At 42.9% G+C, this 14,662-nt stretch overlaps 1 protein-coding gene across 5 annotated transcripts in view; it reads right to left on the bottom strand.

Annotated features, from left to right (window-relative positions):
- LOC115157958 (arf-GAP with coiled-coil, ANK repeat and PH domain-containing protein 2) overlaps positions 1 to 14,662 on the bottom strand; it is a 113,100-nt gene that overhangs the window by 26,132 nt on the left and 72,306 nt on the right. For 3 of the 5 annotated variants that reach the window (XM_029706331.1, XM_029706330.1, XM_029706334.1), the window contains exons 9-11: positions 14,402 to 14,476; positions 7,446 to 7,457; positions 6,031 to 6,090 (exon numbers count right to left, since the gene is read on the bottom strand). In XM_029706331.1, the coding sequence (XP_029562191.1) occupies positions 6,031 to 6,090; positions 7,446 to 7,457; positions 14,402 to 14,476 (147 nt within the window). The remainder of the gene's footprint in view (positions 1 to 6,030; positions 6,091 to 7,445; positions 7,458 to 14,401; positions 14,477 to 14,662) is intronic. The other 2 variants (XM_029706332.1, XM_029706333.1) reach the window with 2 other exon arrangements.

Below are 14,662 nucleotides of genomic sequence, written 5' to 3'. Positions count from 1 at the left end.
GGATTTCCATTGATTATTCTTGTGTGATTTTGTTGTCAGCACATTCAACTATGTACAGAAAAAAGTATTTAATAAGATAATTTCTTTCATTCAGATCTAGAATGTTGTTTAAGTGTTCCCTTTATTTTTTTGAGCAGTATATATATATAAAAAGAAGGCCAGAATCCCGGAGTTGCCTCTTCACTGTTGACGTTGAGACTGGTGTTTTGCTGGTACTATTTAATGAAGCTGCCAGTTGAGAACTTGTGAGGCGTCTGTTTCTCAAACTAGACACTCTAATGTACTTGTCCTCTTGCTTAGTTGTGCACCAGAGCCTCCCAAACCTCTTTCTATTCTGGTTAGAGCCAGTTTGCGCTGTTCTGTGAAGGGAGTAGTACACAGCGTTGTACGAGATCTTCAGTTTCTTGGCAATTTCTCACATAGAATAGCCTTCATTTCTCAGAACAAGAATAGACTGATGAGTTTCAGAAGAAAAGTCTTTCTTTCTAGCCATTTTGAGCCTTTAATCAAACCCACAATTGCTGATGCTCCAGATACACAACTAGTCTAAAGAAGGCCAGTTTAATTGCTTCCTTAATCAGAACAACAGTTTTCAGCTGTGCTAACATAATTGCAAAAGGTTTTTCTAATGATCAATTAGATTTTTTAAATGCTAAACTTGGATTAGCTAACACAACGTGTCATTGGAACACAGGGGTGATGGTTGCTGATAATGGGCCTCTGTACGCCTATGTAGATATTCCATTTAAAAAATCTGCCATTTTAAAAAAAATTGCCATTTACAACATTAACAATGTCTACACTGTCTTTCTGATCAATTTGATGTAATTTTAAATGTGCTTTTCTTTAAAAAAACAAGGAAATGTAAAAGTGACCACAAACTTTTGAATGGTAGCGTACCTACCTACCTACCTACCTACCTACCTACCTACCTACCTACCTACCTACCTACCTATTCATTCAAGGGTTTTTCAAGGGTTTTTCTTTTTATGCCTTGTTAAAAATTAATTTGTGGAATATCTTTCCTTCTTCATTTTGGGTTAGTATACATTAGATAGCCCTATTTGGTAAAAGACCAAGTCCATATTATGGCAAGAACAGCTCAACTATGCAAAGAGAAAGAGTCCATCACTACATTAAGACATGAAACAGTCAACCCGGAAAATGTCAAGAACTTTGAAAGTTTCTTCAAGTGCAGTCACAAAAACCAAAACCATGATGAAACTGGCTCTCATGAGGACCACCACAGGACAGGGAGGCACAGAGTTACCTCCGCACCTCAGATTGCAGTCCAAATAAATGCTTCACAGAGTTCAAGTAACAGACAAATCTCAACATCAACTGCTCAGAGGAGACTGCGTGAATCAGACCCTCATGGTACAATTGCTACAAAGAAACCACTACTAAAAGACACCAATAAGAAGAAGAGACTTGCTTGGGCCAAGAAACACGAGCAATGGACATTAGACCAGTGGAAATCTGTCATTTGGTCTGATGAGTCCAAATTTGAGATTTTTGGATCCAAACGCAGTGTCTTTGTGAGTGGGGGCGCCATTCTAGTTCTACTCATTCTAGTTCTGTGACGATGCAACCTTTCAGTGTGTCTGCTGCATCCGCATCCTTGTTTCCAGCAACAGTAAACTGGCTAACACCTGTGGTCTGGGGCAGAGTTGACTTCTCTCTGAAAGAGCCACCGACAACCCCATAACCCGACAGGCTAGCCACCAGTATCATGAGCTAGATCTCACCCCTGCCACACTTTCCTCTGTAACACTAGACACCACAAACAGTCAGGGTGTTGGTGGAACAATTGAACTTCTATTAATTCACTGTTCAATTCCAAGGATTGTTGTGGGAAACATTTGAAGACAAACAATAAGAGTCAATGAAACAGTCCTTGAAGCAGTCAATCGGGGATCGAAAGATATTAGTTTAATTTGTAGGCTTATAAACATCAAAGTGGAAATGATGGAAGTAATCCTCAGCTCCAAATGACTATTAGCGCGACATGGAGATCACAAGGCACTTCCTAAGATTGTCATGGTCAAATCTGCCGTCTTCATACTGTCAGATATTGGTTCCACTAGCCTATATTCGGCCCAATTGCTCCTGAGTCTGTAAGGTCTGCAAAACGCCATTGGCTGATCTGGATAGGAGTTTGACCATTGTGTTGTGCTTCATCATCACTCCCTCAGACTATACTTACAGAGAGCTGTGTGTGTGTGTTTGTCTTCACAGCCAGATTAGATTCTGCACTGTAACCTGAGCAAAGGGGCCTGGAGCTAAACACCTCAGCCTAGCGATTTCCTGATTGGACACACCCTCTTTTCCACCATGAAACACCGTAGGACAGAGGATATTTCTGGATGGGGGTACAGTACAGAACGTATCCAGTGGACAGGGCCAGGCTCATGAATGGTAGGGGAACGGAAAATGGCATTTAAGATGCCCAACTGTGTCAATACAAGACTCCCATCACAAAATGTAATTAACCCTTCAATCCAAGTGTGGGTGACTGGTAAATACACCACAACTCTCATACTACTGGCAGGTATCACTATCGAGTGCCCCTGTTTTGAAATGTATTACTGTTATAGTGTTGCTGTATTTTTGCTAAATATAAAAATATGAAGAAAAAAAAGTAACTATAGAGTCTAATGTTATGCTAGAAAGACACATTAGAAAGAAAAAACAATTTAGGGTTGGGCGATGTCAACCTTTGTCCTATCATGATTATGCACTCATAAAACATTGTGATATGATGGTATCGCCCCCTATTCCGAAAAATTTTACTCCGCTAAAAAACAGTTGGGCTGTAGCACGAAATCGCATGCTACAACTGGACGAATCATGATGAAATATCATGTTGTTGAAAGCCTGGGCAGAGGCTAAGGGCAGGCAAATCTTTTCTAATATTCCTTTTTGGTGGAGCTTCAGCATGGAACAGGTTTGTGTGTGTCTGTCTGTCTGTGTGGCACGCACATGGTGGATCAAAGCGACTGATGAACTGATGAGGAATGGACTGTCCCGCTGTAGTGAGTTCGATTATAGAACTGGATAATAATTGCTTTATTTGCCTCATCCTCTCTTAATATTGTTTGTTCAAGCTCTCAAAGTTGTTACTGAGAATAGCCTATACCTAGGCCTATAGACTCAGACTTTCAATTCTTGTTCTTTTTGAAAGGGGCAACTTTAGGACAACACCGTCTTAGGCTATTACAATACTTGGGAAATAGGCTAGGCTCTACTGTTCATAACTTGAACTTGTCTTAAAGCTTTTATGATAGGTCTAGTAGGAGGATTGGCCATTTGGTTTTCAACCTCGCATGGAGTGATTTTTATACCCCACACGGATAATTTATTTCTTAATAAGCTTAAACTTGATTCAACTTATCATTAGATTTGTATATAGGCTATCGATATAGTCCCCTGGATACCTTTCTTTCTTGAAGGTATTCAAACAACTTTTTGAGATGGAACTCCATTAAATTCATTCATTGTTTGATCGAGAGAAAGCGTACCATAGCCCAAAGTCATATTTATAGCCTATTGAATGGAGAGAAGGGAATATAGCCTACTTTTTTTAAACAGCTAGACAAGATAGTCAAAGGAAAATTCCACCCAAAAACTATCTTTTGTTATTTGTTTCATTAGTCCATTGTTGATATAGTCCCAAACTGTTTTGCATGTCAGCAATCACGTCGTCAAGATCTATAACTTTCAAAATACAGAAATACAGCCGAAATGATGCATTTTCTATGATGAACAAAGTATGAAAAATGACTGTTGCTTCTACATTGATAAAATTGGATCTTAAAGTTACTGAGACCCTCCCATCCTTGGATTCAGGAGGCCAGATTATTAAGGGGATAGGGTGACATCACCCTAACTATCATTTTAATACACCAATGGTAACATGATATTCTCTTACATAATTTAAATAAGTACTGCCTTTTAACCAACATCGGAAAAGGCGTCTTTGCGGATGGCGTGGTTTATATAGCTAGATAGCTACTCGACTATAGGGTTTCAGCAAATTATAAAAGTTTACGCTATTCATCTATGGCAAAGATGCATATATGTCTGCCCTTTCATCCGTGTCTGACGTTAGCTAGTTACTGGCTAGCTAGGTCTTCAGCCAGCATGGAACAAAACAAAAGGGGGGGGGGGGGGGTTCATTCAAAACTGCTGCTGTGAACCGCATCACAAGAGCCAAACGGGAGATGTATAAAAACAATTACATCATTGATGTAATTTCCATGTTGCTTGACTTGCTTTGTGTATCACCAAATTTGCTCGAGATGATTTTACTGAAACACTGCTCATAGCAAGTTTCTTGACATAGGCGTTTCAAAGAACTGTCAAAGAACTGCGAGCTCATGAATATAAGCTCCCCGCCCACTCAGCCGGTCTTTTCAAACTTCCTGGTAGTTAGCCATGGGAGAAAAAAAATACTTTCTCAATTATTTAGCATTGCTATCCCCCAAAAATATGATGGGTGATATTTTAGTCACTCAAAAGGCTATTTTACATGGGAATTAGATTTAAAGGTCCCGAACGGTCAAACAAATAAAAATCAGCAATTACAGATGCTTGGGACTTGGGGCGGTCGCACCCGAGGCCCTCAAGCTTTGTATTTATTTTGTATTACTTGTTAAACAAAATCTTTCTTTGAGCAATTGCATAAGTATGAAATAATATAATACAAATAAAGTATACAATAGCATACAAATAGAGTATTTGTATTTATTTTATATTCTTTTTTGCTCTTCTTTATCAAGGGATCCAATAATTCCAGACCCCACAGTATATACATCTTTTTTTATAGGTTTAGGCTATAAGGCCCATGTATCCGACAGAGAGAAACAATATTTTATGATTCGACATTTTGCGCTGCTTTGGTGGAATTCTCCGCTCTGTTTACCCTACATTCCTCCCTTGCATTCTGTATACAACATATTTATTGAAATAGGTTATAGCAAATAGGAATAGGCAAATTACTCGGAATGTCACTTGTGTGCTGCCCTGCTGTGCGAGATTTTGTTCTTTACTGCGGGGCGGCAGTCAAGTTAAAATAGGCTATCCATCGTATGTCATATCACAATGTCTTCACCATCAACAATGGCTCTCAATCATCGTCGATAGATGATACTATCGTAATATCACCCAACCCTAAAACAATTTACCCTAGTGTGTACACTGTACAGTACACTTAAACTAAGGAATCATTTTTAATAATATAGTGTGTAGCCTACTCAAACAGACTCTCTAAGACGTATTTTTAGGCTGTATGTATTATTCAAGGCCTAAGTCCCAGCATGTGCCCTGGAGAGGAATAAAATAGTTGTTACTTTTGGGCAGGGATAAAAACATGGCATCCCTCTACATACACACCACTAAACCTGGATCCTGTCCACAATACCCACACACAAAGCCATACAACTGTAAAACAGCCATACCAGCCAGGACTCAAGACAGACAAGGGACATAGAATCCAATCCAATCCCCAACCGGTCAAAGGCAATAATCGAATGTGTGGGCAAAACGTGGCCCTGTAAAAAAAATAACTGATCTGACAAGATTGGATAGGTGAAAGCATGGGTTGCATCATATATCAATCCATCCATGTCAGATCAGATATTGCTTCAAGGAACGGAGGTAATAAAGGTGTCAAACAGAGCCCAAGTAATGACAACAACCAGAGCACAGAACTCACATGTAAGCAGACGTCAAACCCATGCATCTTTAGCCTGATCCCAGATCCAATTGGGCTGTCTTGACAACTGGACCATGAGTGACAAGGAGTTGGCAAGACAGCACAAACAGATCTGGGACCAGGCTATTGCTTTGTAGTCAGAAGGTAAACCGTGGGAGCCATACTTTAGAATGAGAAAACCACATGAACGTACAGCATGACAATGGAATCCCTCATCACTCTGGTTATGCAGGGAGAAGAGGAGGGAGTTGGTGGGGGGGGGGGGGGGGGGTCAATGGAAACCAAATAGCAAATGAAAATCAAGTATTACATACGGAGGACCTCCATGCGCAAAAGCTGCGTCCATCGGGTAAAGGTTCAACCTCTGTCACCTCCTAAAAGAGTAACACCAGAAGACTGAGAAAGGGCTGAGAAACTGAGAAAGAGGAGACAATTGATTCCATGACATACAATTGGAGATAGTTGAACACACACACACAACAGAGCGCATGACCATGGCACAGAGCCATATGAAGCTAAAAATAAACATGTTTTGTCCCCTTCTTTCAGCGGACTCACCAGATACCACACATAGTGGAATCTGCTGAAGAACTTCATCTTCATGTCTGTGACAGCAGGTCAGTGTGTGTGTCGGTGTCCCAGTCACCTTGACAATGGCTAGCTAGCGGTAGCTACCTCTGCCTGTCCTCCCGCAGCATCTCAAGTGACAGCCCTGTCACACTCGGACTAGCTCCCTCTCTCCAAAACTAGCCTCCCTCCTTACCCTGTGTGTGTGTTGGAGGCAGTGGATTGTGACTGGTGTGTGTGTGTGTGTCTTGTCTGTCCGTCCCTCATCAACACTCGTCACCGCTGCTGGCTGAGTTTGGCACCTCCCCCTCCCGCTGAGGCCGCAGCGGCATGCGAACTCATTGGGATGCGAGTGTGTGTGTGTGTGTGCAGGTCGATGCTGGCTGGCGCAATGGGTTTAGAATAACCAACCGAACCCCGTGCAGATTAGCTCCAGCATGAAACATTTATACAGCCTCTATTTGAGAGCCATGTACTCTACTTCTCCCAGTGTGTGTGTGTGTAAATGTATACAGACTCATGTTTTCTCCTGCAGCATGCACAAACCAGAAAACCAAAATTAACCCTTTCCAGTTCACAATCCACTGCCTCCTCCTCTGAGAAGCAGAAAAGCTAATACTTTGAGCTAAACTTAGAGCCCCCCTCCGTCCAACGGGGACAATCTGTAACACGATGGAGCCCTCTAGAAATGTATTAATAATTCACACAGGCAGATATAAGGCATACTAAGCACACTCTAAAAACCGCAGTCATGAGGAAATGAAATGCACATGAGTCTAGGCGAATATTTCAACTGAGCGACTAGCTAGTATGTTATAGATTCAGCCTATCCCAGCTAGCACAACACATTTTCGTAATGTTCTGCAACGTTGCAATTAGAACGATATCAACCTTGCCTCTCACATTCCCTTTGCAGTAAGGCATAAAGACTAGACTGTCGCAATATGCTGTATCATAAACACATTAGGTGAATGAATGACTGGCATATAACACAGCCGACATGCATGGATTTCAACAGACGTGCATACCTGTGACGAGGACTGAGTGGTCGTAACCCGGTCACGTCATGTATGTGTCAATAATATATCATGATGAATTCAGACTGTCAACATGCAGAAAGAACCGAAATAGCACAGAAATACACAGAGGAAAAAAGGCTTACCTGCAGAGCAGCCTGGGGAACAGAGGTGGAGAGAGGTGGAAGAAAAAGAGGAGAGGTTAGAACTGCTGATACATACTGGCAGAAAGAGAAAGAGAGAGGGAGTGAAGGAGAGGCAGAGAGAGGGAGGGAGCGAGACAACATAAAAATAGCATCTAGTAAAAGGGATGGGGGTTGGACAGGGAGGGCGCTGGGATGCAAGACGCACAAGGATGAGCGTAAATTTGCACGGCTGCGAATGAGAGGGCTCCTGGCTGGAAGTGCTGCTCATGCTGGAGAGCAAGCTGCTGCTCGCCATGTCCGCTCACACACACAGACAGACATGCACACACTCTCACACAGACACAAAAAATGGAGCTGGAAAGAGATTTACATATAGACACAGACTGACAGACATGCTAAGAAGCCAGACAGGCAAACAAACTTGGACACAGATACATACACCGACATTCACACACAACAAATCCCACCAAACTCACTCATGCACAAAAACAGGTTCCAGTGAAACTTATCCATTGTGTTCCCTTTTTTTTTATTTGAGATATATGCATTCGAAATATATTCAGACGCCTTGACTTCATCCACATTTTGTTACATTACAGCCTTTTTCTAAAATCGATTTAATCGTTTTTTTTCTCATCAATCATCAATCTCATCAATCATCAATACCCCATAATGACAAACCGAAAACTGGTTTTTAGAAATGTTTGCAAATGTATTAAAAACAAAAACTGAAATACCTTGTTTACATAAGTATCAGACCCTTTGCAATGAGACTCGAAATTAAGCTCAGGTGCATCCTTTTTCCATTGATCACCCTTGAGAATTTTCTACAACTTGATTGGAGTCCACGGTCTCTATAAGGTCCCACAGTTGACAGTGCATGTCAGAGCAAAAACCAAGCCATGAGGTGGAAGGAATAGTCCGTAGAGCACCGAGACGACAGGACTGTGTCAAGGCACAGGTACAAAAAATGTCTGCAGCATTGAAGGTCCCCGAGAACACATTCTTATATGGAAGAAGTTTAGAACCACCAAGACTCTTCCTAGAGCTGGCTGCCTGGCCAAACTGAGCAATCGGGGGAGAAGGGCCTTGATCAGGGAAGTGACCAAGAACCCGATGTTCACTCTGACAGAGTTCCTCTGTGGAGATGGGAGAACCTCCCAGAAGGACAACCATCTCTGTAGCACTCCACCAATCAAGCCTTTATGGTAGAGTGGCCAGACGGAAGCCACTCCTCAGTAAGAGGTACATGACAGCCTTCTTGGAGTTTGCTTAAAGGCACCTAAAGGACGTCCCTGCCTGAAGGCCAAGCGTCACATCTGGGGGAAACCTGGCACCATCCCTACGGTAAAGCACGGTGGTGGCAGAATCATGCTGTGGGGTTTTCTTCAGCGGCAGGGACTGGGAGACTAGTCAGGATCGAGGGCACAATGACAAGTACAGAGATATCCTTGATGAAAACCTGCTCCAGAGCCAACAGGACAACGAGCCTAAGCACACAGCCAAAACAACGCAACAACTTGAACCCGATCGACCATCTCTGGAGAGACTTGAAAATAGGTGTGCAGTATCGCTCCCCATACATCCTGACAGAGCTTGAGAGGATCTGCAGAGAAGAATGGGCGAAACTCCCCAAATACAGGTGTGCCAAGCTTGTAGTGTCATACCCAAGACGACTCGAGGCTATAATCACTGCCAAAGTGGCTTCAACAAAGTACTGAGTAAAGGGTCTGAATACTAACGTAAATGTGATATTTAAGTTTTTTTTAGTTTTCTAAAAACATGTTTTTGCTTTGTCATTATGGGGTATTATGTGTAGATTGATGAGAAAAACCCCCGATTTAATCGATTTTAGAAAAAGGTTGTAACATAACAAAATGTGGAAAAAGTCAAGGGGTCTGAATACTTTCCGAAAGCACTGTATACAGTACCAATCAAAAGTTTGGACACACCTACTCACTCAAGGGTTTTTCTTACTTTTTTACTATTTTCTACATCATGGAATAATAGTGAAGACATCAAAACTATGAAATAACAAATATAGAATCATGTAGTAACAAAATAAGTGTTAAACAAATCAAGTAGCCACCCTTTGCCTTGATGAAAGCTTGGCATACTTGGCATTTTCTCAACCAGCTTCACCTGGAATGCTTTTCCAACTGTCTTGAAGGAGTTCCCACATATGCTGAGCACTTGTTGGATGTTTTTCCTTGACTCTGCAGTTCAAATCATCCCAATTTGGTTGAGTGACTACCTCATGAAGCTGGTTGAGAGAATGCCAAGATTGTGCAAAGCTGTCAAGGCAAAAGGTAGCTACTTTGAAGGATACCAAAAATAATCTGGCACTGTGTGTGTGTGTGTGTGTGTGTGTGTGTGTGTGTGTGTGTGTGTGTGTGTGTGTGTGTGTGTATATATATATATATATATATATATATACAAACAAAAGTATGTGGACAGCCCTTCAAATTTGTGGATGTGTCTATTTCAGCCACACCCGTTGCTAAGAGGTGTATAAAATCTAGTACACAGCCATGCAATCACCATAGACAAAACATTGTCAGTAGAATGGCCTTATTGAAGAGCTCAGTGACTTTCAACATGGCACCGTCATAGGATGCCAGCTTTACAAAAAGTCTGTTTGTAAAAAGTCTGCCCTGATACAGCTTCCCCGGTCAACTGTAAGTGATTTTATTGTGAAGTGGAAATGTCGAGGAGCAACAACTGCTCAGCCGCAAAGAGGTAGGCCACACAAACTCACAGAATGGGTCCGCCGAGTTCTGAAGCACTTGGCGAGTAAAAATCGTCTGTCCTCGGGTACAAGACTCCCTACCGAGTTTCAAAATGCCTCTGGAAGCAACGTCAGCACAAGAACTGTTCGTCAGGAGCTTTATGAAATGGGTTTCCATGGCCAAGCAGCCCCACACAAGCCTCAGATTACAATGTGCAATGCCAAGCGTTTGGGGTCGTGTAAAGCTCACCGCCATTGGACTATGGAGCAGTAGAAACAAGTTCTCTTGAGTGATAAATTATGCTTCACCATCTGGCAGTCTGACGGACATATCTGGGTTTGGCGGACGCCAGGAAAACGCTACCTGACCCAATGCATAGTGTCAACTGTAAACTTTGGCGGAGGAGAAATAACGGTTTGGGCTAGGCCCCTTAGTTCAAGTGAAGGGAAATCTTAATGCTACGGCATACAATGACATTGTAGACGATTCTGTGCTTCCAACTTTGTGTCAAATATATATATTTCCTCATATTTCTTCTGTTGGGAAGAGAATAGGATGTTATGCAGAAAAATGATAGACTAAAAAGAGTTCCAAAATGAACACTGCCCGGGAGGAAGAGCAGCGGTGTATTGTCGAGGTTGACCTTGAGCTGGTGGGCCGACATCCAAGCTGAGAAGTTTGCCAGGGTGTAAAGAGAAAAAAGGATAGGGCCTAGAACCGAACCCTGGGGAACAGCAGTAGTGGGAGCACGTGGTGCAGACACAGATCCTCTTCACGCCACCTGGTAGGAGCAACCTGTCAGGTATGATGCAATCCAGGATTGTGCAGAACCTGAGACACCAAACCCTGAGAGGATGGAGAGGAGGATCTGATGGTTCACGGTGTCGAAGTGAGCAGTTAGATTTAGTCGCAGAGGAGAGAGAGTCAGCTTTGGCAGAGAGGAGAGCCTCCGTGACACAGAGGAGAGCGGTCTCAGTTGAGTGAGTCGCCTTGAAGCCTGACTGGTTAGGGTCAAGAAGATCATTCTGAGAGAGATAACGAGAGAGTTGGTCAGAGACAGCAGGCTCAAGTGTTTTGGAAAGAAAAGAAAGAAGGGATACCGGTCTGTAGTTTTTGATGTCAGGGATGAGTTGAGGTAAGTGAAAAATGGGAGAAGGTCTCCAGAGATGGTCTGGAGAGGGAGGAGAGGATGGGGTCAAGTGGGCAGGTTGTCGAGCGGCCAGACATCACTAGTCACAGGATCTCATCTAGAGAGAGAGAGGGGAGAAAAAGGTGGGATCAGTGGGCTCAGTAGCCTGAGAGAATGAGGAACGGATATGTTAACCTTTTTTCCAAAGTGGTTGACAAAGTCGTCCACAGAGCGGGAGGAGGGAGATGGTGGAGGAGAAAGTGGAAAAAAGCTTGAAATTTAGAGTGATAGAAAGTGGCTTTAGCAGCAGATACAGAGGAAGAGATGGTACAGAAGGGGGAGTGGAAGGATGATAGGTCCTTCAGAAGTTTAGTTATCCTCCATTTCCGCCCAGCTGCCCGCAGCCCTGTTCTGTAAGCACACAGTGAGTCACTCAGCCACGGAGCAAGAGGGGAAGGTCGAGCCGGCTGGGAGGAAAGGGGACAGTGGGAGTCGAAGGATGTGGAAAGGGAGGAGAGTACTGTCGAAGAGGCAGAGTCAGGAGACAGGAGGGAGAAGGATTAAGCCAAAGGAAAAGAGGATAGGATAGAAGAGGAGACAGTAGTGGGAGAGAGAGAGCAAAGATTGCGGCGGCACATGACCATCTAGGTAGGGGCCGAGTGGGAAGGGTTGGAGAAGTAGTGTTCCGAGACATGGAGGGGGGTTGCAGAGAGATTAGAAGGCAAACAGCCTCTTGTGAAGATGAGGTTAAGCATATTGCCTGCCTTGTGAGTGTAAGGGGACTGGGAAAGGGGTAAAAAGAATAAAGGACAGGGTTCCTACATATTTTGACAGATGGAATTTCATGACTTTTCCATGATTTCTCCATTACTTTTACACCCCCCCCCCCCCCAAAGTAGAACCCCTGTTAGGCAACGGTATAAATCACGTGGTCTACCCTCAGTCTGGAGAGGTTCTGGGTGTGCAGGCTTTTGATCAAGCTCTGCTCAAACACAGAGCCAGTTTATGAAAGGTCCGGTTGAGCAGTTAATTTCTAAAATTAGGTTCGTTAGAGGGGCACTGGAATAAAAGCCTGCACACCCATTAGCTCTCCTGGAGGATGGTTGACCACCCTTGATGTACAACATTGCAACATTACAACCAAATACGTTTTATGCTTTTTGAAATAATTCACTCATTTAATATATCAAAGATCAAAAGGCTATTCAGCAGAAGCAAGCCCACACTCGCAAGTGTCGGTGGAAAGTTTTTTGGGTCATGACGAAAACATTTAACTACAAGATATGTTTTGAATTGGCTACCTAGTTATTAGTCTGTTCTCTATCATATTGTTCAACTGCCTCTCTCACCTTGAGCAACGGCCCACTCATGCATGCAGGTGATACTCGCTAACACAGACGCGCTAAAGTGTCATTCCGATTCTGGCTGATATTTTTATTTGATTCATAAAATATTTAAAAACAGTACCTAAATAAATTACATGAACTGAAATGATTTAATTTCCATTGACTTTTCCAAAACTTTTCTGATTTTATAATTTCCAGGCCTGGAAAACACAACTTCAAAATTCCATGACTTTTCCAGGATTTTTATGAAACCCTAAAAGGAGTGAAAAGAAAGAGTTGGAAAGAAATTAATTGCAGTCAGGCGTCAGGAGTTTAAAGTCGCCCAGTACGATGACTGGTGAGCCATCGTCGGGAAATTAGCTTATCAAGAACTCTCCAAGGACACCTGGTGGCGATAGATGAAAACAATGTTAAGCTTGAGTGGACAAGTAACAGTGACCAGATGGAATTCAAATGAGGAGATACTGGTGAGAGAGAGGGAAAAGAGAAAATCTCCAATTAGGAGAAGTTAGTAGCCCAGTGCCCCCACGACCAGATGCTCTCGTATTATGAGAGAACACAGTCAGATGACGAGAGAGCAGCTGGAGTAGCAGTGTTTTCTGGGGTAATCCATGTCTCTATCAGGGCCAAAAAGTGTAGGGACTTAAGGGCAGCCTTATTGACCACAAATCGGCAGTTCTAAAAGCTGCCGGAGACTAGGAATTCCATATGGGTTGCAGCCACAGGCTGGGGAGCATCTATAAAAACTACAGGGAGAGTAGCGAACAGGGATAGATGTTTGGTAAGTGAGCCCCGAAGCGTCCAACCCACTTGAATAAGGCATGGTGTGTGACTGTGTGTCGGTGACTTATTAGGGTGCCATTTAGGACATAGCCTGTGAGATCCCGTTATCAACGCCTGCCCTATGACTCTTCTACTCTTCTAGTGTTCCACAACCCATTAGTAAGTTGCAGTTCTGTGTTTCATAGCACTAAATAAACCATTAATAGTCATCATTAATCAAATAATGAATTACCATTCATACTGTTTGCATATAAATAGAATGATAAATATAATGATAGCGTGTGTATTAGAGTGAGTAGATAGGTACAGAAGTGAATGGGTAAAGGGGTGACAAAATACAATGACAAAATACATCATAGATAGTCGTTAATAATAACTTTTTTTCATTACAATACATGCTGTACTCAGAAGTAGAATGACAGATCCTCCATTTCTATGACTGCATGCATTCGAGTGAAGAAGAGCAGAAGTGGATGAGTAACTTGGGGTATATTGGTGAGGCTTTCTGAAAATCCCAGTTTCAGGGCTGATCCTTTAATAGAATGGGTTGGAGTGCAATAAGAAAGACTTTATGGCTGAGGGAAAAGGATCCACCTCAGTCACATCACTGCTTTAAACCAGAGCTCCCCAAGGCTAGAGACAGGGAGGGTGTGTGTGTGTGTGTGTGTGTGTGTGTGTGTGTGCGCTCAAGGTTAGCTAGAGCAGGGTTTCCCAAACTCTATCCTGCCAGTGCCAAAGGACATCCAGCCAACTTGGGAACCATTGGAGTCAACATGGGCCAGCATCCCTTATGGAATGCTTGACACCTTTTTGAGTCCTTGCCCCGACGAATTGAGGCTGTTCTGAGGGCAAAAGTGGGGGTGCAACTCAAGATTAGGAAGATGTTCTTAATGTTTTGTACACTCTGTATAGCGCAAGTGTGCCAAAAAAGGTGAGTCATGTTTCTGTGTGTGTGTATGTGTGTGTTACCTTCTGTTGAATGGTGGAGTGTTTCTGCTCCATGTCCCTCTTCTCTTTGGCTGCATCAACCACCAGCTGGTCCAGCTGAAACACACAGAGTACAGGATAGGATTGTTTGAAACCATCAAGTGCGTGTGTGCCATATTTTTAAGCAGGTTGCAATAGTCTAAAGAATATGACCGTTCCTTAATGGACAAGTTCAGGTAGTCCCTCCCTATTTCAGTTAGATATCTGTACGTTTTGTGCCTAATGAACATGATCCAGGTCTGT

The sequence above is a fragment of the Salmo trutta genome, chromosome 22 (assembly GCF_901001165.1).
Source record: "Salmo trutta chromosome 22, fSalTru1.1, whole genome shotgun sequence".
NCBI classification, from domain to species: domain Eukaryota; kingdom Metazoa; phylum Chordata; class Actinopteri; order Salmoniformes; family Salmonidae; genus Salmo; species Salmo trutta.
Note: the sequence above shows the minus strand (reverse complement) of the source record. Positions and strands in the feature narration are given on the sequence as shown.